Here is a 19,822-nt window from a genome sequence, read left to right as displayed (position 1 = left end):
TATTGGAAATACAGACCAATAGAAAATCCAGAAAGACAACAAAATCCTGGATATAGTTCGATCCTCCCTAAACAATACTTTAAGGTTTCTACTTTCTAGTTTATGTCGACGGTTTATCTATTTTCGTATTATATTGGTGCGCAGAATTTTGATCATAATCAAGGTAAACATTAATAGAATTCTTATTAATAGTAGTAAACGGAGGCATATATATGGTCTTGCTTATCAAAGAAATGATGATAAACCTTTTTACAGTATAAATTTTCGAAAAAATATTGTAATTCAATTCAGTATTAAATATCAAAATTAAATATTCAAAATGAGTTAAAAAAAATTCTCATAATAGTTTAAATTTTTTATAAAAATGTTAGTTTAATTTGATATCAGAATAAAAAAATTTGTCTGAAATTGAAAACTAACAATTCTATTTGTAAATTAAACCATTTAAATTTTAGAGAAACTTTTTAACTTTAATATATATATATATACCAATTGTTTCTCTTGTTTTTCTTTTTTTTTTTTATAATTTTTTTATCATAATCAAAGTTGATAAACAATAATGGAAATCTTATTAATAGCAGTAAATTAATGAAGGCTTATATATACAAATATAGCTGATTTCATTTCAGTACGTAAAACATAGGTCATGTTCTTGGCTTTATTATTTATTTACCATTTTTTTAAAATTATATTTTGGACTTTGATTGCGAATATGTTCTGCAATGCATTGAAGATATCAAGTTGGTTGTTTTTGGCATCTGGTACTTAATTCAAACTGCCGTCCTAATTCTCTTCCACACAAGTACTTGATCTTTGAATTAGGTGTAGCTTTTGATCAATTATATACATATATATATATATATATATATGTATGTACAATGTACCCAAAAGCAACAAATCATCAAAATCAATGCAAATTGTATAAGAACATAAAACAACAGCCAACAATATCTGGACAAAAATTACTAAAGTTATGTATCAGTTTTTGTATATATCGGATTGGTTTTCACTAAGAAATGATAAATTAAATTAAAGGAGAGAAAAACCATACGTTACGTGAACGAATAAATCAATTATGAACCATACCAAATATATAAATTAATCAATTTTAATTTTAACCTTTACCAATTTATCTTGTCTGCTGGCTTATCTATAAGTATGGGTCTCCATATGAGAAGGATTGTATCCCTAAAATCAATCATATTAATAAAGTTACAGAGAGGTTGATCAGAGACAACTTAATATGAAGGTTCAGAGCAACTTAGAATTGCATGAGCAATCTGATTTATCAAAGGGAGGAGACAGCCATGCTGAAAGTGACTCCAATATGGTAAATCATTTTTTTTCCAATGGAAATTAATTTTCAATACATATTTATATATATATATATATATATATATAATTCGCGATTAAATTTAATTATTTATAGACTTTGACCTTTGATTTTTCTGAGTAAAAAAAAAAAAAAATTGTGTGTAGACTTTGATTTTCGTTTAGATGCACACGTTTTTTATACCTAATCAAATAGGGCTATACAATCTGATAGGACTTTATATGCAATTTTTGCTCAAAAAGAAAACTTTGAAAATAAATAGATAAATTTTACTTATACGTATGTTATTGTTGAAATTTCATGGAACATTAATGATAAACTAAAAACTTAAGATACCTTCAACAGAAACTTTTATTTTTATTTTTTTAATTTCCTCCATATGAATTTTTTCGATAAGTACGAGATCAATTTTTCCCAAGAAAATTTAGGTAATCTTGAAACTTCAACAGAGGCTTTTTTTTTTTTTTTTTTTAACGGTGAATAACGGAGATTTATTTATTTGCTAAAGAACAGAGGGTACTTCCTTATATTGTTATATAACTGAGTTTAAGACCATGGGAGATTCAACTCCCATGAGGAGCAAAGTCCAAGTCAACTGGAGGCCCATTATTAGATCCCAGTCAAAAAGAGATAAACATAGTGGCACTGGCCCAGTCACCGTGCTTATCTCCAATTAGACCCATGAAAACTACAGTTCTTCCCGTTGACCCAAAAAATAAAATTCCAGTTGTGCCTAGTTTCAAATTTAGACATTCATGGATCGACAATCAGATTTTATTTTATTTTTCTGTTGGTCATAACAATCAGATTTGAATTGGTAGGAACCATTCTAAGCTAACTGAGAAAGTAGATTCACCAAGTTGCTTTGGTTTTTTCATTGCAGTCACTTTAGCAGAAACATTAAGTACATGCTTTGTCCATAGAATGCATCTATTTTTCATATAATAGAAATAATAATTTTCGATAATAAAAATTAAAAAAAATTACTAATATTTTTTTTGTTGTTGAAATTTTTAGTTATTTTAGTATATTAAAAAGGATGATTAGCTTAAATATTTTTTAATTTTTAATTTTTTTTATCTTTTAAAAGTTTATATTATTTTTTATTTATGTTTTTTATTCTTTATAATTTTTTTTTAAAAAATTGTTTGCGTGTAATTAAATATGCAATCAATTATATTTAAATATCATTTCAAAAAAATTATTTTTAAATTTAATTTATATTATTTTTTTAATTTTTATGTGATTTTTAATTTTTTTATTTTTAATAAATAGACAATGTTTCAAATTACAAATTTATGGGAACAATCAATTTTATATTTCAGTTTATTATTAACAGAGGATGAAGGGATATATCTATTCTTTATATTTTCAAAGGGAATAGTTATTCCAATGAAATATATGAAACAAATATTTTTCGAGTTGCAGTTTGATAAAGTATAAAACTAGTGAAAATTTAAATTCTTTAAAAAAATAAAAACTTTCATATATTTAAATAGTTATTAGGATAAAAAAGTGTGGATTGAAAAAATTTGATTCTCAAATTTAAAAAATATATATATATATATATATAAATATATATATATTTATGAGAAAATTTTTAACACCCATATCGATGATATTTTAAAAATCTTTATTAGATCCACTTATAGCAATTGAAGGCAAAAACTATATAACATCTATTGATCATAGTAATTGAACATAAAATTAAAACCATCAAAAACATTAACATATTATATGTACTAATGGTAATTTGATATATGCATCATGCAGAAAAGAGTTGTTGTAGCTGCAGAAGAGAAAATAAAAGAAGAAATAGCTAACAACTTCGACATCAACAGCAGCTTAAAAGCTATTCGTATAGTAGACGTGGGGTGCTCCTATGGAACAACTACGATTCTAGCGGTGCAGAACATCATAGAAGCCATTAAATCAAAATACAAATTGAGAGGACTCGAAGATCAAATCCCGGAATTCCAAGTGTTCTTCAACGACCTTCAATCAAATGATTTCAACACCCTTTTCAAAATACTCCCTCCCAATAGGGAATATTTTGCGGCTGCACTACCCGGTACATTCTACAAACCATTACTTCCCAAGGAGTCTCTGCATGTTGTTCACTCTTCTAATTCCTTAAATTGGCTCTCTGAGATTCCAAGAGAGGTTCAGGAAAGTACTTCTCCGGCATGGAATAGAGGGAGAATTCATTATATAAATGCACGTATGGAAGTCATGGAGGCCTACGCAGCTCAATATGCTAAGGATTGGGAAACGTTCTTGTGTGCTAGAGCTCACGATGTTGCTGTTGGTGGGCTAATGGCATTGCTTGTTCCTGTAGTTCCTGATGAGGTTGATCTCAGCTCTGAGACTCTTACTGGTGGAGATTTCCTTATTTTTGAATCTTGCCTAATTGAAATGGTCATGGCGGTAAGAATATGCTTCTCTATACATTTGATTAATTAACTAGAGCATAGTTATTTGGAATCCAGATCCTTATTTTATTTTTATTTTTGTGTTTTGATTTTATTTCATTTTTGGATATTGAAGGTGAAGGGTATTTTAACTCAAAAACATTACATTAAAAAACAGCTTTACATTAGATTGTCCCATATGGATTATTTCCATCTTCAATGAACCAAACCAAATTAAACATAAGATTAGCATTTGAGAATCTCATATTAATATCATAGGTTGTTTATTTAACTAGATGTTCAAATATATTTTATGGGACAGTTTAATGGTAATATCTACACTTTTTAATAAAATAATATACATATATATATACGTTCAAATATTATGTGTCTGATTAAAGGAGAAAATTAATCAATGACTATTATTAGTTGGTATGACAATTTTTTGATATTAATTGCAGGGAGTAATCAATGAAGAACAAGTGGACTCCTTGAATCTGGGCTTTTACTTCTCAAGTCCACAGGAATTAAATGGCATCGTCCAAAAAAATGGGCTTTTCAGCATCGTTAGCATGGAAAAATTGCATAGTCTTCACTCAAGTAGTGTCCCACTGGAAAAACGTACATTGATTTTAAAAGCTGGACTTGAAGGGATATTCGAACGTCACTTTGCAAGTGATGAGGTCGTGGATGAGATTTTTTATCGTTTCTCTAAGAAAGTTGTAGTTTCTTCAATTCATTTACATCCAGAGAACAATAAAATGTTGGTCCTGTTTCTTCTTCTTAAGCGCAAGCCATGAGTATTAGTTTTCTACAAAATTGAAACCTTTAGTTTCATATTTATGTTTCTATCAGTGTTCATCTTTTCCATTAAAAAAAATAAAAAAATTATGGATATGCAACAATACATTATCAATATTTATAATGATATGTTTTCATATTTTGAGAGAGATATGAATCCTCTCATCATCTATAATATTCATTTCTGCTCATCTATAAGAGTATCTCCAATAGTTCTTTCTATTAGAATCTATGTAGCATTGATTTTGGAAAATATCCATGCTCATATGACATTCTTTCTATTTAGTAGATAATGTTTTATACAATTTTTCTTCAATGGATTCTGTTTAAATTTTCTGAAATGCTAATGTGTAATTTTTTATTTTAAAATTATATCTAATTAAAAAAATAAAAAACTTACGTAGAAGTTTTTTTTTTTTTTAACAAAAATCAATAAAAATAATAAAATGCTGACTCAATGTGTCTAACAAAACTTTCAGAAATAGACAGTATCCTTTATAGTTTCTATTTCTTTTGTTGTCACATCAGCTTAATAGAACTAATACACAAAACCATTAGAGAAGATTTTTTTAAAATCTTATTTATTTATCTGATGTGGCAAACGATTTTTAAATAAACAGAACCTCTAATATTGATTTATTTTTTACAAAATAATAAAATTGAAGGTTGCAGGCCAATTTTCCAACAACTTAATTGATATTTGTTATTATGAATAAACAATCACTATATATTCAATGATAATTCAAATTATTATCATTAAAATGTTTATTTTTAAAATTTTATTACAAAAATAAATACTTTCAATAAAATTTGTGACATAAATCAAGAATTGTCATCGACAATGACAAAATAGTAATATTCAAATTAATTGGTTCAAAGTCAATTATTTGGTTTTGAATTATTTGTTTTATTGTTAACAAACTCTGTTGAGGTTATAACTAGCCATGCACCTTAGCTTTACCAACTTAAAATAACAGTTGTTTTATTATTTGTACTATTAGTCCACTACCTTGCCGCCCTGTTGCTTGTTTGATCTTCGAACTCGGCTTATATCAGTTGACTTTTGCAAGTAGCCCAAAATGAGTACGAATGATATTTACTAAGTCTACGCTTATAATCTACAAGGAAAAACAGGAAATTAAGTTCAAGGGATTATAGTAACCGGAAGAAAATTGTGGGGAAAAAAAAATATATATATAGCATGCATACAAAGTATAAAAACAAAATTAATGCAAATTTAGTTTTTTTTTCTTTTTTTTTGGTTATTATTTATTTATTTTATGGAAACAAGTGAGAGGTTTCGTTTCTCCCTTTTATTTTATAAAATATATAGATATATATATATATATATATATATATATAATGCCTCGTTGCTTGTATATATGTAAAAGCAATGCACATTTTATACGGTCAAGATTTTCAAATCAATAATTAATGAACATGTTGGGTTTGACGTGGTTTATTTTGGTTAACATTGAATGATTAAAAAGATAAAATAGAACTGATAAAATTAAGTAATCAACAAATTCCACTAAATTTATTACCTATATTTTATAATTAAAGTCTTAATCGAAGGCTTGTATAATTGGCCTCCATTGCACTATTTAATACCGGGTGCCTGGCGTAGAGGTGGCATCCTTACACATCAATCCCATATTCACAGTAGGTGAACACTTAGATATTGAGAGATCATCTTAGAGAAAGAGAGATTATGGAGGTTCAAAGCAATTCATTATTTTCCCACCAATCCCAAGCAGCCAGTGGTGGAAAAAGCATTCCTGAAAATGATGCTTATTTGGTAAAATCTTCTTCATGCAAAATATTACACCTTGTTCCTCAATTTAGTTTTGTGATAGAATTATTCACTTAATCAAATTTAGTTTTTTATTTTTAATGCATATACATGTACAAAATTTTAATCAGTTGGAAACATATATTTTTTATTTTGTGTTACATAAATATTAAATATTAGACATAGATTATCTTAATTAATAATTTAAAATTAAAAATGACAATTATTGTATCCTCTCTCTCTATATATATATATATATATATATGGAATTCTCTACGTATATACCAAAGTGAATACGATTTCGACTTGTTTTGCAGAAAAAAGTTGTTATTGCTGCGGAAGAGAAACTAAAGGAAGAAATTGCCAAGAATTTCGACATCACCAAGCTTTTTAATTCCTCGAAATCAATTCGCATCGCAGATGTAGGATGTTCTAGTGGATCAACCACGGTTCTTGCGGTGGAGAACATCATCGACGCCATAAAATCCAAATACAAATCACAAGGACTAGTCGAAGATCAAACGCCGGAATTCGAAGTGTTCTTCAACGATCTCGAATCCAATGATTTCAACACGCTTTTCACATTCCTACCTCCGAACAGGGAATATTTTGCGGCTGCACTGCCGGGGTCTTTCTACAAACCTTTACTTCCAAAGCAATCTATTCATATCGTTCACTCCTCTAGTTCACTCAACTGGCTCTCCGAAATTCCCAAAGAGGTGAGGGACCCAAATTCGCCGGCATTTAACAAAGGAAAAATCCATTACGTGAATGCTCATAAGGATGTGATGGAGGCCTATGCAGCTCAATATGACAAGGATTGGAACACTTTTCTTTGTGCTAGAGCTCAAGATGTTGTGGTTGGAGGTCTAATGGCACTTTCTGTTCCTGCAGTTTCAGATGTCAAACTCAGCTTAGACACCCATACTGGTAGAAATTTCCTCATTTTGGAATCTTGCCTTACTGACATGACCAAGTTGGTAAGAAACCTCCTTCCATCATCATCGTCACTATTTGAAGTAGGGGGGGGGGGGGGGGGGGGGGTTTCCAACTCTTTATAATTAAGACATAGTAAACTTTGTTGTTGGTAAGAAACCTCCTTCCATCATCATCGTCACTATTTGAAGTAGGGGGGGGGGGGGGGGGGGGGGGGTTTCCAACTCTTTATAATTAAGACATAGTAAACTTTGTTATTGGACTATTTGATTTGATAATTAAGAAACATTAAAAAGTGATAGATATGAACTTTTATCAACAAATTTATAAACCAAATTAGTTTATCACTTTTTTTTTTCTTTTTTTTTTAATTTTTGTTTTATTTTTTTGATAGATTTTGAATGATAGATTACGAAGTGATAGTTTTTGATAATAAAATATTAACTTCGAATATAATGTGTTTTTTTATCTTGGGATGCCCTTTAATCGATTTAGAAATATTGACCAAATTAAATTATTTTTCAACCCGTACGTACTTTACCAAATGTATTATTTTCTAATCTTTAGATCAATTTTAGAACCTAAGAAAAATTTTAGATTTGCGTGCTTAAACAACCAATTATCATTGGACCGGGTCTTTTATCATTGACTGCTATATTTGTATATATTGATTGCAGGGAGTAATAAGCGAAGAACAATTGGACTCTTTCAATCTGGGGTTATACCATTCAAGTCCAGAAGAATTGATTGAAATCATAGAAAGAAATGGGATGTTTAGCATAGAAAGCATGGCAAAAATAGTGGATGGTTTTAACGCCAAAGCCACTCCGGTCGAAAAGCGAGCTTTGGTATTGAAAGCTGGAATTGGAGGTATATTCAAACGCCATTTCCGAAATGATGAGATAATTGATGAGGTTTTTGATCGTTTTGCCAAGAAAGTTACTGATTCTCCACTCAACTTGCAATGTACGGATCACAAAATGGTCATCTTTCTCCTTCTTAAGAGGAAGCCATAAATGAGTACGTTTTGGCGACCCTACATAGATCAAACTTTGATGAATAACAATTATGTTTAGTTAAGTAGATTTCATACATGGTTGTGTTTTGTATTTGAACAATGTTTTGATGAATTATATATTAAAGAAATAAAGGTTTTTGTTTTCTTTAATAAATAAAGGGGTTGGTTATATGTGTTAATCCAATGTAATCATTTTGAGTGCAAGATATGTCAATTTATGTTATTTGGCAAATATTTTTGTTGTAGCTTACGTTCAAGTCTATGCCTTTTGTCTTCTATTATTGTTATTTTTTTTAACTAATTTTTTCCTTTAACATATATGGCGTACAATAATAAGTACATGATAACCCACGTTTATAAAATAGGAGCCTAGTAGCAAAGATATATATATATATATATATATCTATACACTCATTCTTTTATTAATCAGATATTTTGTACGAAATTCATTTAGAATACATGTTGTCACCAATGAATCCGAACAAAAGAAAAATTATATATATATATATATATACACACACACACACACTCATATTGTATACTACATGTAGCAAAAGCCTACAATTTGAATATCTCTACTCTCAAATATTAAAAAAATATACATATCAGAAATGTAGTTACAAGTTGCAATATATATTATATGTTTATGCCCACGATGAAATTTGTTGTTGGATGCTTTTTAGTCATAGAACAAAAGTCTTATAATGTTTTTCAAATTGTTGTTGTTGTTGTATAGGAGGTGAAGAGATTTTGAACATTGGCCGTTATATAAGAAACCAATAGCTTTTATCATTGGATGGTCACCACAAGGCTTATAATTATTTTTTGGTGTTTTTTCGTAATACTTTTTGTGTTCCTATACAATGTTCAAAAAAACTTGTTACTAGGTCAAGAAATTATTACCCAAAAAAAATTGTAGGTTCAAAAATAGAAGTTTTTCCATCTTCATTATCATAATGTTAGCTTTGACAAAAATGTAACTCTACTTTCCAGAAAATATATTAATTATTGCTATTTGGCACGGAGTTTTTAGTAAGTCACGACGTAAATGCCTTTTCTTTCTTTTATTTATTTATTTATTTATTTTTGGGGACTAATTATGTATTATATTTTGTAATATTACTAGTTGCTGGGTAGTATTAATTTTAAATGTAGAGGTATATCAATCTAAAACCTGATTTTTTAATGTTAAATTATATTAATCAGAATAAGAATTTGATGTATTCATAGGTTTGACTTGATTATACTCGTTCAACTGTTTTAGGTATAGGTATTTAGTTATAAAAAAAAAAAAAAAGTTTCTTTCTTTTTTTTCTTTTTTCTTTTTTTTTTTTTTTGTTTTTTTAAAAAATGTGGATACAAGGAACATGAAACAGGATTTATTAATTATTTGTAATCATTAGTAAAAACTGATGAGTAAACTATAAATTTTAGAGTATGTTTAGTATGATTTATTTTTACGCATTAAATTTTTATTGGTTATCATAAGCTTTTCTTTGATTAAAAAAATGGATGTGTGGCTAAAAATCAGCTTGTTGCCAACCCAAAAAAAAAAAAAAAAAAAAAAAAAAACCTTTTTTAAGTTAATTTTTTTTTATTTTTTTAGAAAATGTCGTTATAAATCTAAAAGAACATTAAATAAAGTTCAAAAAGCATTTTTTAAACTAACAATCAAATATTTGATAGCTTTTCAATAATTTCTTTTCTTTTTTTTTTTATAAAAATTCTATTAGAAAAAGCTTTATACTCAAAGACTCTTCTTACCTTATATATACTAAACGGATTCTAATCTTCAAAAGTTATGCATGTATTTTGTAAAACGAATGTGCCAAGCCAACACAACGAAATATGAAAAATCATGGAGTTTTAGCTATTAATTAAATTTAAACGTCGAAATCTTAGCGACTATGCAGCTTGTCATTGCATTACAAGCATTGAATAAGCAATGAGAGAAATAAAATATATTTTAAATTACATAATGAAGTTTGACGGATTATTTGTTTATAAAAATATGCATATGTTATATCAACTTGAGTCCTGCAATAACTTCGCCAATTAAAAAGTCCACCTTTTTTATATTTTTTTTTATTTAACATAGTAAAAATCAAAAGCGAAACGACAAAACTGTTTACCTACTGGCACTCTCCTTTTCATATTTTATTTTTTTCATTATTATTATTATTGTTATTATTTTATCTAAGGTAGGTTATAGTTGACTTTTTTTCCTATTTTTTTATTTTTTTTATTTTTTTACTTTTTCGCTTCCAAGGTTATAGTTGACTTTGTGCAAGATGACTTCCATGTAATATAAAAGAGGGTCCTTATCGAGTAACTTTTAAATAGTTGTGCTGAAAAAACCATTTTTCTTTGATATAACAAGCAGATTATACTCAGGGTGGCATTATTGTATTTCACCCAAAAAACAAAAAACAAAAAAAAAAAAAGAAAAAAAAAAGCTGCAATTGTAACAAGGAGCTATAATATTAGTGTTGTTAATATCTCAATTCAATTGTCCTTTATACATAAATTAAAATGATGATCAAATTGATTTTTCTTTTTTCTTTTTTGATTTTCTTTCGAACTAATTATAGTTCAAAACTTTTGTACGTCTACCATTGCATTTTCAATTTTTTCAAAAACTTCCCTTTCAATTTTTTTTTTTTTTTGACAACTTGTTCATTTTAATACAAAACGAGTATCAAAGTCAAAATTGACTTGTAAAAAATACAAAATATATCATAATAATAAAATTGAAGGGCACCATTGCAAAAAGAAAACCATTGCTTGCTTTTTTTTTTTTTTTTTTTTTTTGGGGACATAAAATCATTCCTTCCTTTGCTGAAGGCATGACAATGCGTTAATGGGTCGGAGAACAAAGGGCTTTAATGGGCCGGAGCAAAAGGAATCAAGAATGCCGTGATTTGAAGACCAAACAAAGTCCTTTTCAAGAGCTCTGATTACCCCCAAAAAAAAAAAAAAAACAAAAAAGGCAGAAATCTCCCTGGTAAGTATTTATTTATTCTTTTTACGTCCAATGAAAACCATTTATTTATTTATTATTTTCTTTTCCCTTGCTGCTTGTATCTTTCTTCTCCGTCCAAAACATTTAATGGAATTTTTGGATTACATTTTTTATTTTCTCTCATAAACGAGGCACATCACATGGACTTGTGGATGTGTCTCTCTATATACAGTCTACAAATTTTTATTTTTTTTATTTTTGGATTTCTGCTTCCATACATTGGGCTATTTATTTATTTATTTATTAGATCTCTCCGTACATTGTTGGGTAGGTACACTAACACTATCACGTTATTCATTAGTATCTAAAATTCGGTTAAAAAAAAATAATTATTAAACAGTTTATTGTATTCCATTGTTAAACAGCTTATATATCAAGTCCAAAAGAGCGGGGTAGGAGGTAACAAGACAAACAATTAAGCTGAAAAAAAAAAACAAAAAATACGCAACAAAGACAAAGAAACACACCCTTATCTAGCTACTATACTTCAAACCAAATTGGGTGTTGCACTGTGAATGTTTATATTTATCTCATACGTCGAAGAAAATTTAACACTAAATAAAATAGCATCTAAAATTTGGTAAAAAGAAAATAATTATTAACTTGGCAAATTTATTGTATTCAACTATTAGACAGCATATATATATATATATATTAAGTCCAAACTAGAGAGGGTGGAGGTAACAAGAGAAACGAACATGCCCTTATTTATTATACATATTCCATTCTGACCTAGGGGTTGCACATTTGCACTGTGAATAGAGTTATTCAGAGCAAGATTGGAGGCGAACATGAAGGCCATTAATTGGAAGGGGATTCAAGCCCCCCATGAACTTGCAATTGGGATCAGTTACTTCCCATTTGAATCTTTTCACAACGTGATGCATGAAAACGAGAATTTGCAATCGAGCATAGTCTTTTCCAGGACAAATTCTAGGTCCACTTCCAAATGGGATATTTGTGTAAGGTGGAGGAGTTTGCTTCTCATACCTTGTCGGATCAAACGCTTCTGGTTCTGGATAACATTCTGGATCCTTATTTGTGGTGCTAACTGTCCAGTAAACCTACAAAAATTCCATAAACACGGGCAAAGAATATGTTACAATTGGATATACATTATGTTATATAACTATTCTCATCACATGCTTACAGTTAGCAACTTGGTGTTGACATGGCAAGATGTATAGGTGATATCTCAATTAAAGGATCAAAAATTAAAAACATAATTGGAGATGTGATCATTCTTAACACTAATCATATTATTATATATTACTTTATAAATTAGAAAATAATTTCCAACTGGTATATCAAATATGTTTATATTTATATATAAAAAAAATTATCTTGTCAAGATATTTTATTAGTTTTTTCATTAGAACTTTATTTGTGAATCTTTGAATTACTTCAATGACTAAGATGTAAAATTATATTTTAGATTTCAATGAGCTCAAACATAATTCATTGTGCCATCTTAACTAGATTTTAGTATATTATTTAATTTACATAGATCACCAAATATGTTAAACAATTTAAAAATTAATGATAAAGATCATAAGGGATAGTCGTCCCCATGAGAAACTGATTGTTTACACACACACACACACACACACACATATATATATATATAGAGAGAGAGAGAAATATGGGAATTACCTTCCAGCCTTTAGGAATTGTATACCCTTCATAAACGATGTCAGTTGCAGCTTCTCTAAAGGTCCCTTGAAGAGGTGGCATAAGCCTCATTACTTCAAGTGCTACATTCCATGAATATTTCATTTTCTGTATATCTTCCCAATTAAGTGCCTCACCAGATTTTTTGGATCTTGCGATCTCCAACTGTTCTGTTTCTCAAACAATATTCTAACAGTCATGTTAAGATGTACATATTTATATATATATATATATATATATATGCAAGGCTGCTATTATGGATAAAATATAACAACATATGACGGACAATAGCTATCCATAAATGGCCAAATTTACATAATTTATGCAATTCAATAGCTGTAAATGGCTATCACCCATAAGCAACGGGCGACTTCTCCACAATGCATTTTTATATGTATATATACCACTTTTAATATAGTAGTATCTCTTTTGAAAGAAAGATCAGATCTACTAAAGCACAACGTACTATATCTGATCAGCAAGTTAATCATTATGAATTATCAATTAAATAGTTTAAATTCTGTCATAATTTAGTAGATATTGCTGGCAGGATGTTATAAAAAGTTATATAAATTGTTTTCTAGTGGAACATTATTGTATGGTCAGTTGAGATTGAAGTAGCATCAATCAGTTGACTCAGCTTCCATGTTAATTAATTAGGTACTAAATGTCCTGGAAGATCATAATGGTTCAATGATCAACTAGTTACCTACAAAAAATAGGTGAACAGAGTACTCTGCTAGAATCAAGGAGCGAAGAAGAAATAGCTTAGAAGAATTATACTATGCTAGAATTAAGAAGCGAACAAGAACAAGCTTAGAAGAATTATAAAGAAACATCTCTCTATGATTGTTCTTTATTTAGTTATTTAAAAAAAAGAAAAAGTTATAAATTTACACCTTTACCTTCATGTTCGGAAAAAAAAAAGAGTAAGTCTAATGGACAGTGTTTTAAAATTGAACATTGAATATATTGTTGTGTATGTAATAATATAATGAAATGTACATTTATTCTAATAACAATATAATAAAATAGAAATTTAAATGGGATTGATTCAATTGATAAATCATTCACTTTTAAAACTAAAGGATCATAGGTTGAAGATATATATTAAAATAGAATAAATTATTGTAAATGATAAAAAATATAATATATATATATATATATAGTGAATAGAGAGTGTGCATGCAATTAGACTTTTTTGGGTTCATGGCTCTCCGAGAAAGAAGCTGGTAGATAGATAAGATAAGGAGCCATTACTTGGAGATGCTCCTAACATAAACATCCCATACCGTCAACATCACACCACTTGCACGAGAAAAATTTACATTAACTTTTACGCAATGTCATCTATATAACAATCATTTATCCAATGCAATATAAATTGAATAACCTACAATTTTAATGCAATATATGAATTATCTGTTTTACAAGAATTGATGAAAGTGCAATTATAAATGAAAGGGCTTGTAACTTATAATAGTTACATATAAGATTTACTGATTAAACATAAATGAAGATAGAAAAATGAAAAAAAAAAAAGAAAAAAGAAAAGTTCTTAATCCATTCCAAATTAATTTTTCATTTGCACATATATATATATATATATATATATATATATATAGATATAGTCAACCCATGGTAAATAATAATATAAGATATGCATGATTCGTGGAGACATAAAAATATATGGTGAATAATAATAATAATATATACATAATACACAAAGAAATAATAATAATAATAATAATAATAATAATAATAACAAAAAAAGTTGTAGAATTTAATTACCAGTTCTGACTCTGTCACAGAGTTCAGGTCTTTCCCCAAGATACTTGACAATGAAAGCAGTTGTCATGGCAGGTGAGTTGAATCCACCAGACGCCAAACCCATAACTTTATCAGCAATTTCATTATCTGGCATGAATCTTCCACTACTTGCATCCGGATTAGCAATCATGAAATGGAGAATATCATTCATTTTGACTCCACTGGAAATAGCCTCTCTTTTCTCCTTTATAAACTCCATAATCTCTTTCCTAGCAGACCCTGCTGCTTTCATGGCACGGTTTAGAATCGTTCCCGGTATATTCAAAGGAAACACATGGAGACCCAACATCATGATGTCCATCAACTTGCAAAGCTTTTCAACTCTAACTTGGTCTTCAAGTCCCCAAAAGAACCTTGCTGCTAAAGTTAATACTAGTAGCTGTGAAAGATGGTAAGCATCAACTTGCTTTTTACCAACCCAGTGGGAATTTATGTGATCTTGAACTAAAGTATCCATTGTTTTGACATAGTGAACAAGAGCATCGACTTGAAGGAAACCCGATGCTCGTTGGATTTGCTTCTCCGTCTGCCTTGGTATGGCACCGGAGGAACCTTTTTGGTACGAAGATCGGAAGAGTTTCTGCATGGATCGGGGTCGCCATACGTTGAAAAGCTTGAGCTCGTTGGAAGCTACAAATTTGTGACCCTCAAGACCACATAAAACCACTGTTGGCTCGCCTAATACGTTGGTTTTGAAGATCTTTGAGGAGTATTTTTTCATTCTATCACCAATGAATTTTTCATGGTCTTGGTTTATGAAGGCAAAGGTTTCCCCGATGATTGGCCATCCGAAACTACCAGGAGGGAGATTGGTTTTGTTGTTTTGGAGTTTGGATTTGTAAAAGATTAGAGCAAGAAGGAAAAATGGAAAAGTTAGAAATATGGAAAAGAGGAAATGATCCATGGATGAAGTGTACTTTTTCTTTTTTTGAAGCAACAGGTTGTGAAAGTAAATATAAAGAAGATTTATAACATATGAGTGCAACTTGGTCTTGTTTATTCACCAAAAAGAAGTTGGTCTTTGTTTATTTCTAATTATTTATTATTTTTTGTTTATTCTCATTTATTTGATTAAAAAGATTAGGAGTCAACATTGTCGCTTTATTATGTGTTATATAATTAAAGAGATAACCACTTGCAGTCAACATTTTTACTCTATTATTGTCATTTTGTATCCGACGTTTGATCATTTAATAGTGATATTTTCAGGCTCCGGTCCCACATTTTGGCTTTTAACAAAAGACTTTTTTGTTAGAATGCTAAAGTGCTCTTGACTATTTTACTTTCTAAGAGGATCTCTAAGGCCATTGCATTTTACCATTCCAATGCCAAATTTGACATAAATTGTAACACTCCATCCCGAATGTCGGAATTTTTGCATGTTGACTGAAATTGACCTTTGACCGTTGATCAAGGGGTCAAAATTTAATTTTTTGACCCGGTTGTGATTCAAGATTGACTGAGTTACCGTTACGAAGTACACGTTGGCACGAGTTCGTAGACTTGTAGCACGTTTGAAACGGAGCTACGGTTTGAAAGTTATAAGCAAAACAAGTTGGGGTCCAAACTGTCCAAGGGGTGCCAGAGTTGACTTTTTATTCATGCAAGGTTGAGCTTTTACTCATGCATGGTTGTGAAGTGCTCGTCGATACGAGTCCGTAGACTAGCGGTACGTCCGATTTGGACATGTGGTTTAAAAATTATGGACCTCTAGAGCTTTTCAAATATCATATTATTTTAATATTAATTTTGAACGTATAACGATATGCTACGTGTGATTTACTGAAAATGACCATGTATCAGCATGATGAAATGCCACATGTCAAGCATGTTTAAAAATCAAATTATTTTTATTATTATTTTAAATAATATTATTATTATTTAATTATTTTTATTTTTCCTTTTTTCTTTTTCTTTTTCTTTTCCTTTTTCTTTTCTTTTTCTTTTTCTTTTCTTTTCCCCACGTGGGAAAACACCTTTTCTTTTTTTTTTCTTTTTCTTTTTCTTTTTCTTTTTTCCTTTTTTTCCTTCTTCTTCCCCGAGCCCGAGAGACAGAATACGCCGAAATTTTTTTTCTCCCTTTCTCTCTCCTTTGACTCTCTCCCTCTCCCTGTTTGACCGGCGTTTAGCCGGATTTCAGTCGCCGGAATGATACACGCGCCGGCCAAAGGTGTAGCCCGCCACCTCGCGAACTCAGCCACCAAATCTCCCGGCCAGCATATAAAGAAGATTTATAACATATGAGTGCAACTTGGTCTTGTTTATTCACCAAAAAGAAGTTGGTCTTTGTTTATTTCTAATTATTTATTATTTTTTGTTTATTCTCATTTATTTGATTAAAAAGATTAGGAGTCAACATTGTCACTTTATTATGTGTTATATAATTAAAGAGATAACCACTTGCAGTCAACATTTTTACTCCATTATTGTCATTTTGTATCCGACGTTTGATCATTTAATAGTGATATTTTCAGGCTCCGGTCCGACATTTTGGCTTTTAACAAAAGACTTTTTTGTTAGAATGCTAAAGTGCTCTTGACTATTTTACTTTCTAAGAGGATCTCTAAGGCCATTGCATTTTACCATTCCAATGCCAAATTTTGACATAAATGGTACTTATTATCTTTCCAATTGGATATTTTATTGTAATTTTTTTTCACATTTGGAATAAAAAAGTGCAGTTGACAAATTCTGATAGTGGACCATTATAATAAACTATAAAGTTTATGAGGCCCACCACTATTTGATATTTTCTTTTTAATTTACTATTTAAATTATTATAATTTTACTTTTTAATTCATAAAAATAGATTCCGTCATTATTTAATAATATTTATAATCTGTCAATGCCAATTTCTTAGCGTGTACTATTGAAAAGTAAATTCTAAAATTTGATATTGATATTGATATTTACCAGCTCATATGAATGCTAGATTTTAGAAATATTAATTACAAAATGGCATTTATCATTGGCATTGTATTTTGACATTGCAATGCCAAAATGCAGCATATATGAGTTTTTTGTACTCTCTAATAACATATTGCAAAAACATAATAAGCAGTTTTAGTAGTGGGCTCCATTACAATAAAATCTATAGAATCCACATAATTAAATAATATAATTTTTAATTTTTCTAAGTATTTAAATTTGAAGGGAGTAGAACTCGGCCCAATACTTTTTCTTCCACCATTTTTGTTAATGCTTTTTTTTGGCATATGCCATAAAAAAGGGAATACCAAAATTTGATAATAGCATTAGCATTTATCATTGAAATGATTATGCCAATGCTAAAATTTAAAAATGCTAATTATAAAATAGCATTTGTCATCAAAATGCTCTAACAATAATATTTTAAGTAAAAATATTCAAATTTTAAAACCACTTTCTCAAAAAAAAAAAAAAAAAAAAAGGAAAACGTAAAAAGCCTACAACTTTTCAGATCTACATAAAGATGGAATCCCTAAAATTGCATCATTCCAGTCTCTCGTCTTAACTTGAAACAGAGCTTCTAGACAATTGGAGAAGAGATTTAAAATAATAAACACTAAAGAATCATAGAATATTCAAATAGCAAGCAAAACAGAAATTGAAAATAAACCAATTTTATAAATTTAACCAAGCTTTAGCAAATTCCCATCATGATGTATCATGTCTTCTTAGGTGGCTTTTGGCTTGGGGTAGAATTTTTCTCTTGTATTTACAAAAGGTAATTGGCAATGTTAGTTCCTACAGTTTAGCTTTTGAATTTATTTTCTTGGCATTTTAGTCTTTAAATTCATATTTTATTATACTGTGGTCCTTAAACTAATTTTTAATATAATTTAAGTTTGAGACATATTGTACACTTGTTGTACAAAATTTTGATCCGTAAACTATTTTTTAATCTAACTTTTCGCAGGTTTTGGAGACATATTGATGAATTGTAGCAACATAGCTCGGCAGCTTGGCATAGCTCGGCAACTTGGCAGCAACTTAGCTCCGCAGCTCGGCAGCAACATAGCTCGGCAGCAGCAGCTCGGCAGCAACACAGTAGCTCGGCAACAGCAGCTCGGCAACAGCACAGCAACAACACCAGCAGCACCAGCAAATAAAAAACACACCATTTTGATCTTTCTAGAATACTTGTTCAAAACGCACGCACCGTTTTCATTTTTAGGTTTATATATGTAATTGTTTGCCACCTTTCGGGTAGATAATTTTATCTTCTTCAACAAATAGCTTGGTGACCAAGCTGAGTTTCCAACAGCTTCCTTTTGCTGGTTGTTTGTGAATGGTAAATTTATTTTTCTTGTTTAATTGAAAGCTCCTACATCAAATTGATACCAGAGCTCGGAGATCACCGGGAATCTGTTATGGCCAATTCCAAAAAGAAAACCATTGCTTGCTTTGCTTTTTTTTTTTTTTTTTTTTTTTTTTTTTTTGGGGACATAAAATCATTCCTTCCTTTGCTGAAGGCATGACAATGCGTTAATGGGTCGGAGAACAGAGGGCTTTAATGGGCCGTAGCAAAAGGAATCAAGAATGCCTGGCTGATTTGAAGACCAAACAAAGTCCTTTTCAAGAGCTCTGATTACCCCAAAAAAAAAAAAAAACAAAAAAGGTAGAAATCTCCCTGTTAAGTATTTATTTATTCTTTTTACGTCCAATGAAAACCATTTATTTATTTATTATTTTCTTTTCCCTTGCTGCTTGTATCTTTCTTCTCCGTCCAAAACATTTAATGGAATTTTTGGATTACATTTTTTATTTTCTCTCATAAACGAGGCACATCACATGGACTTGTGGATGTGTCTCTCTATATACAGTCTACACATTTTTATTCTTTTTATTTTTGGATTTCTCCTTCCATACATTGGGCTATTTATTTATTTATTTGTTTATTAGATCTCTCCGTACATTGTTGGGTAGGTACACTAACACTATCACGTTATTCATTAGTATCTAAAATTCGGTTAAAAAAAATAATTATTAAACAGTTTATTGTATTCCATTATTAAACAGCTTATAT

At 29.6% G+C, this 19,822-nt stretch overlaps 3 protein-coding genes across 4 annotated transcripts in view; 2 read left to right on the top strand and 1 right to left on the bottom strand.

The window, feature by feature from the left end:
• Positions 1–15,807, bottom strand: part of LOC132799058 (beta-amyrin 28-monooxygenase-like) — a 57,495-nt gene extending 41,688 nt beyond the window's left edge. The window contains exons 1-3 of one of the 2 annotated variants that reach the window (XM_060813298.1): positions 14,776–15,807; positions 12,967–13,154; positions 12,046–12,377 (exon numbers count right to left, since the gene is read on the bottom strand). In XM_060813298.1, coding sequence (XP_060669281.1) covers positions 12,078–12,377; positions 12,967–13,154; positions 14,776–15,718 — 1,431 coding nt within the window. In that variant the 5' untranslated portion in view covers positions 15,719–15,807 and the 3' untranslated portion in view covers positions 12,046–12,077. Of the gene's footprint in view, positions 1–11,898; positions 12,378–12,966; positions 13,155–14,775 lie in introns of those variants that run through there. The other variant, XM_060813297.1, reaches the window with a different exon arrangement.
• LOC107429358 (loganic acid O-methyltransferase-like) lies at positions 1,244–4,544 on the top strand. The gene is made up of 3 exons (XM_060813175.1): positions 1,244–1,330; positions 3,107–3,760; positions 4,206–4,544. The coding sequence occupies exons 1-3, from the start codon at positions 1,244–1,246 to the stop codon at positions 4,542–4,544; spliced, it is 1,080 nt and encodes a 359-aa protein (XP_060669158.1).
• LOC132800310 (loganic acid O-methyltransferase-like) lies at positions 6,173–8,507 on the top strand. Its single transcript, XM_060813697.1, has 3 exons — positions 6,173–6,343; positions 6,655–7,317; positions 7,951–8,507. The coding sequence occupies exons 1-3, from the start codon at positions 6,257–6,259 to the stop codon at positions 8,287–8,289; spliced, it is 1,089 nt and encodes a 362-aa protein (XP_060669680.1). The 5' UTR covers positions 6,173–6,256; the 3' UTR covers positions 8,290–8,507.
• Positions 15,808–19,822: the final 4,015 nt, after the last annotated feature.

Source organism: Ziziphus jujuba, chromosome 12 (assembly GCF_031755915.1).
Source record: "Ziziphus jujuba cultivar Dongzao chromosome 12, ASM3175591v1".
NCBI classification, from domain to species: domain Eukaryota; kingdom Viridiplantae; phylum Streptophyta; class Magnoliopsida; order Rosales; family Rhamnaceae; genus Ziziphus; species Ziziphus jujuba.
Note: the sequence above shows the minus strand (reverse complement) of the source record. Positions and strands in the feature narration are given on the sequence as shown.